The sequence below is a fragment of the Solanum tuberosum genome, unplaced genomic scaffold (assembly GCF_000226075.1).
Source record: "Solanum tuberosum cultivar DM 1-3 516 R44 unplaced genomic scaffold, SolTub_3.0 scf00219, whole genome shotgun sequence".
NCBI lineage: Eukaryota > Viridiplantae > Streptophyta > Magnoliopsida > Solanales > Solanaceae > Solanum > Solanum tuberosum.
The window spans coordinates 594040-600053 of NW_006239145.1; the positions used below are offsets into that span (position 1 = coordinate 594040).

The 6014-nt window shown below is 34.8% G+C and overlaps 1 protein-coding gene across 1 annotated transcript; it reads left to right on the forward strand.

Annotated features, from left to right (window-relative positions):
• The first annotated feature begins 296 nt into the window (after positions 1–296).
• Positions 297–1439, forward strand: LOC107062347 (uncharacterized). The gene is made up of 3 exons (XM_015312884.1): positions 297–440; positions 771–826; positions 974–1439. The coding sequence occupies exons 1-3, from the start codon at positions 297–299 to the stop codon at positions 1437–1439; spliced, it is 666 nt and encodes a 221-aa protein (XP_015168370.1).
• Positions 1440–6014: the final 4575 nt, after the last annotated feature.

Genomic DNA, 6014 nt, shown 5'->3' on the forward strand with positions numbered 1-6014 from the left:
CGCAGACACACACAAGCGCACACACGCACGCACGCGCACACACACATGCACGCATGCACGCACGCGCGCACACACAAAGAGAGAGAGAGAGAGTTGACTTTTTCAAGAATGGGATTTAGTGAACCCATTAAACCACTAAGTGCTAGTATAAAATCTATAAATTTACTGTGTAGTGCAGATAATTATTAATTTAATTCTAGTAAAGAAGTAGATACAAAACAGATAGATATGAAGTATTTATATAGAGATGGTGGTCCTTCTTGATTTGACAGAAATACTTGAGGTTTTGAGGAGACATGAGAATTAGAAAACATGCGAAGATTTCTCTGGTGAATAACCGTGTTTGCCAACTCAACCAGTCGCCATGGGATGTCATCACTTTCCCCAATGAAGACCCATCACTTTTTCAGCCACCGCTGCCATCTTCTTCTAATTATCAGGTCTGTTAATTAATTAATTAATTAATCAATCAATTATTCTCTCTTGAATTCCTTAGATCTATAAATGCCCACTTTTTTCTTTGAATGTCGATCCTTCATTTTGTGTTTTTTTTTCTTTTCTGTTTTAGGGTTGTATGAATACCTATTTCCTTCTTTGAATGTCAATCTTTCCTTTTGTGTTTTTTTTTTTTTTTGGTTTTGGTTTTGTAACTCTCACTAGGGTTCACTATTGAATCTTAATTCCACCATCTCTACTGTATTTTTATTTGATTTTCGATATGGAATTTGCTCTATCATTTTAAAAATTGATAAGTTTTCTTTTCGGTGCAGTTTGTTGGATCTGTTGATAATGGGACCTTCAATGATACCGATGAAACTTCTGCGAGGTAAATTTGACTTCAAAATTAATTTGATTCATTTTTTAACTACAACATTTTATTTTCTTAATATATATATATATATCTTAGCGTCATGGCAATGAAAGTGAATTAAACAAAAAAGTTCAATTGTTCTAACTACTTCGACATTTATAGTGTTGTTGAGGACGTGGACGTCGATATTTCTTTTGCTGCTAAGACAATTAACCAAGACAAGGATGATGATTTAGAGATGAAGGAGCTAGGGTTATTAATGGACAAAAATAATAATGGTAACAAGAAACAAGAGAAGAAACATGATGTTGTAGTGGCGAAGACAGGAAGTTTGCGCCGTCTCCCAACTCGTGCTAAAAAATCATCATATTCCTCTTCCAATACTAATGATTTCTACTATTATTCGGGTTTTGGTCCATTATGGGGCAAGAAAAAGGGTGCAAGCAGGAAGACTATTCATCCTGCAACAAGTATCACTGGAAACAATTCAACCAAAAATGCTGAGCAATGTTCGTCATCCCAAATGGATAATGAAGAAATTAACTATGTTGAACTTGAAGACGAGGATGATCATCATGAAGAACAAAATGGGAAGAAGAAGAAGAAGAGATCACTAGAAGCCAATTAAAGTTAGGTTACTCAAATCTCTATTGTGAAACATATTTTGTCTGTTGGTATTTAAGTATTGAATATCATTAGAAAATCTTTGTTCGGATAATGTCATTTTTAGTGTTTGATAGACTATTTTGGTTTCATGGTTACAATCTTTTACTTCTAGAGATATTAGCTTCTTTAGACATGGATAATAATTTTTAGGTGTAATTTGTGTACACCCTATGCTATGCTGGTCAATTATTAAATATTGATAAAACTGTCATTTTTGTTATAAGGATAAATTAGTAATTTTAATGTTTAGGGCTTATTTCATTGGATATCTTTTTGTTTGAATTTTTATCTATATAATTTCCTAACTTTGTCTACCGCTTTGGCAAGTGGCCGCTACAAAATGGTCAATAAATAATTTTTTAATAATTTTTTTTTATCTTGTTTCGAGTCAAATACTCATAGTAATTATGAATGTTGTTAAAAGAAAGAATATATTTAATCATTTATAAACAATCGGGTAAAAATGATTTCTCTATCACGATCTACACCGTCGTGAGTGACATCCACACTAAATCACCTGGTGGAAAAACTAATGACTACCCGAAACCAACCCAACTCATCAATATTAAAATCAAGTCATGAAATAATTATTAAGAAAGCAATCTTTAAAACGAACTAATGAATTGAATCCCCATAAACTTAATCGATAGCCAAAAAAAGTTTATGTGGAAATAAAATCCTTAGAAACTGAAAGTCAGCATACAAAAATTCTAAATAGTCAAGATGGGGGATGCAACTCCGAAACTAAAAACCTAGAGTGTCTGTGTCCGAAAAGATGTCCAAGTAGATGCAGAAGAACTCCTAACAGCCTGAAAGAGTAGTTCATCCTTGGATTCAAAATCAAACATTATTAACTGAGTTCTCGGATCAACAGTTGGAAGATGCCCTATACTCAACAATAAAAGAATTAGTGCAATATCGATATACAAACCAAAGTGTACTAGTAGAATCAAAGAGCTACTCTAAGATATGAATGTAAACAGTTCACGACAAGGCAATAACACAAAACAATGCATATGACAAAAAATATCAAACACAAACTCCCAATCACATATCACTAAACAAAAGTACCTGGATGCATGTCCACATGATCACAAATACAAATGTTCGGTCCTCTCATGGAACCACAATTACATAAATGGTGAGAACACTCAAATCACCCTCCAAATCAATTAAAAAAGTGAGCGATTGTCGTCAGTAAAAAAACCCAATGAAGAGTCGAGGTCGATTCTCACAGGAAATGGTATATCGTAGAGAATTCCTTATCGAGAAATTTGAAATTTAAATTAGTTTATTTGTAATATTTAGAAAAATTGGGTGGATGGTACCACCAACCTAATAAAAAACTTTGGCTATCACTTATCGTAATTAACTAACATCTGAACGAAATCAAAAGTTAACAACAATCTAGGGGTGCGGGGATTAGAAATCAATGTCACATAGGGGTGATTGTGCTGCTCTATAGTGACAATATTCATGAATAGGCTAAGTCATCTTCATTGACACTAATCATCTTTCGATCTTAAAGCATTAATGCATAGAATCTACTTTCGGTCTCATCTACATGTCATTTCTAAACAACCCAATACCTTACTCTATTCTCTCTTTTAAGAATAGGGAAAATAGATCCGACCCATAACCTCTCTTTCAAGCAAGCCATAGACATCAACCTAAATTGATAGTATTAAACTAATTACCCACTCCAATTAATCTCTTTTGTGCATCAACCGGAGATCAGAAGTAGAAATTAAGTTTGCAACCTTAACCCATAAGTTAACCCTATGGTAATTAGACCAAATTCATGCATGAACAACAACAAAATAGAGCATAGTATAATACCCACAACATTAAATTAACACCTAACCCCATTTGAGCACCCCTAGATCTTGGGGTTTTAGCCATCCATCACAAAAAGTAAAGAAAGTACACCTTCCAGGAAAACAACCATGGGTAACTTGAAATCAAGCAATTAAGAGTAAACCCACTTGGGATTCAACTTTAATTTATCAAATTCAAGCTACAAATCGTAAAACCCCAAGAATTAGAAAGTGTTCTTCTCAAAGGTAAAATGTTATACTCATTATTCAACTCTCCTTGTTTAGTATCTGAATTCTCCAAAAAACTCTCTCAACTCTGAACTATCAACTCCTCTTTAAAAATTGTATCCTTTAGGCTATTTATACTTCCCTAAAATTTGTCCCAAAATCCACTTTATAACTGATTTAATGACATTAGTCGGGTTCGCCAAGCTTGATCGGTGACTCGACCTTCACTCCTCAACTTACCTTGTGATGCTCTAGGTTTCAGGTGTTTGAACCTCAGTTGGTGAACTTGATTGAGTGAGCCTTTCACTTTTGGCGAATAGACGAATACAACCTTAGTCTCCGTTGGAGCATTAAAAATTTTCCTTGCACACTGTCACTTTGGGTGATGTGCATCAGGACCACCGTTCTAACTCGACGCGTCGCCTTTTGTACTAGAGTTTGCCTACCTTCTTTGGTAGACACAAGTGTTATGCACTATCAATTTGGGAGATGTATTGCTTAGTCTGTGATCTACCTTTCATGTTAGGCGATCAACAATGTTCTCTTTACACTCTTTTGTTTATTTTTGTCCATTCTTTCACACATTAATCATTTCCTTGTCTAATTTCCTTCATAGTTGCAAATCATCAACATTTGATTAGAAAATGACAAATTCAGGCATTTAGGACACTAATTATTGAGCTAAATGAAACTTAATTGAGTGTAAATCTACCACTCATCAACACCCCAAACTTAAACTTTTGCTTGTCGTCAAGTAAGTCAATAACACAATAAGCTCAATAAGGGTGTATACAATAGTACTCAATGAGAGATAGCATGCAAGCGCCATAGCAAGATTACTCTCAATAGCATGTTACCCTAAATCATGAACAAAAAGCTTCAAATGATGACTAGCTAGTCTCAACACAAGCTCAAGCTCACTCAAGCTTCTTGTCTAATGCAAGAATATGTTTCAATAAATGCATTAAAGTTCCCTCACATTAAGAACAATTTCCATTTCTCACAAAGAAAATCAACAAAGGTAATAGGAATTAATGCAACTCTCACTCTCTCAGAAAAGAGACACATGAAAGCTTTATTCCATAGGTTTGCCCAAATTTTCCAATCATCACGCAACCTAGTTAAATACAAGATCTCAAGGGTCTTTTAGTCTTGTAATGGGGTTGATGGTTAAGGTATGATCAATTTGGACTGGTGACTTATACCTTTTAAAATCATTGTTGCAATAATCATCACCTCTTCTCAAATTCTTTTTATTCTTTTTCATTTAAGAACTCAAATCTTGACTTTCCACTCAATTTATTTGGAATCCCCCTTTATTTCATTCACTTATCTTTTTCATTTTCATTTTTTTCTTCAGTTATTTCCATCAAAATGATGATATATACACACCATTTCTTTTATAAGGAGGGGTCCCTTCTTTTTGCAAAACTTTCAGATTTTCGTCTCATTTCTTCTTTATTTTGCCCTTCACTTGGCTTTCATTCATCTTTAATTTACACACCCCAACTTAGGCTGGCCTAAGTTGGCTATGCAAACATCACAATGCTTCAAAAAGGATTTTTGGTACGAAGGTAGAGATAATTTGCTCAAGAGGCTTCTTTTGGTTGTCAACAAATAAGTTAGGCTCAATTGGTGCCAACATGGATTCACACCTCCACAAGCTAGTCACAAAAGGCTTTATGGATAATTCGGTTCCCTTATTGAATTTTTATCCAAGATCATGTCTCACATTCACTAAGATTCATACAATTTGACCGACAAGGCAAATCCTAGGATTCCACATGCATGCTTTCAAAAAGAAATCTCACCATGCATGGCACTTCGAACTACACTCATTTAGTATATCCGAAAAGATCAAAAGCTTACGTGCGATGGTCATTGTAAGGCTCACATCAAAACATAGCTAGTCAACAAAAGATTCAAAGAGCTTGCTCAAAGGTGTAACCACATTGATTTCATTCTCGCTACACCAATACTACACATCATGCTCATCATGAGTACTATTTAAGACATCGATATTGAACAAAATAGATTCTCAAATTGTTATCAATGAAAACTTCAAGTATTTCACGATTTGAACTCATGGGGGGTTGCAACATCAAAAGAGAACGAGATAGCAATAAAGAGACACACATTTACCCAAAAAAGCATTCTAATATAAACAAACATCAAACTATAATTGTTCAAAATATGAAATAACAAAATACAATAAAAAAGGGCAATATTGGCACGAAGGCCCTCACCCCACCAAAAATAGAATGTAGTGTCCTCAATGTAAAATAAGTAAGAATACTGGGAGCTGAGAGAAAGAGTCCCCCTAATATGCTATGCATGTGGTGCACTCTCATTTGGAGTCTCAGAGGTGAAGCCTCAAGAGGGGCATCAATGCTCGGTAATAGGATCACTAGAGGTGGCATGTCAGGCTCAACAAGGGCATCAATGCCCATCTCAGCAACATGAGGTATGGTAGAGTCTTAAGTGACTCCATT

Excerpts from the sequence above, each read along its gene's own strand:
- LOC107062347 (XM_015312884.1), top strand. The coding sequence starts at position 297 with ATGAGAATTAGAAAACATGCGAAGATTTCTCTGGTGAATAACCGTGTT. Across the intron at positions 441-770 it reads CATCTTCTTCTAATTATCAG|TTTGTTGGATCTGTTGATAA; the intron begins GTCTGTTAATTA and ends TTTTCGGTGCAG. Across the intron at positions 827-973 it reads ACCGATGAAACTTCTGCGAG|TGTTGTTGAGGACGTGGACG; the intron begins GTAAATTTGACT and ends CGACATTTATAG.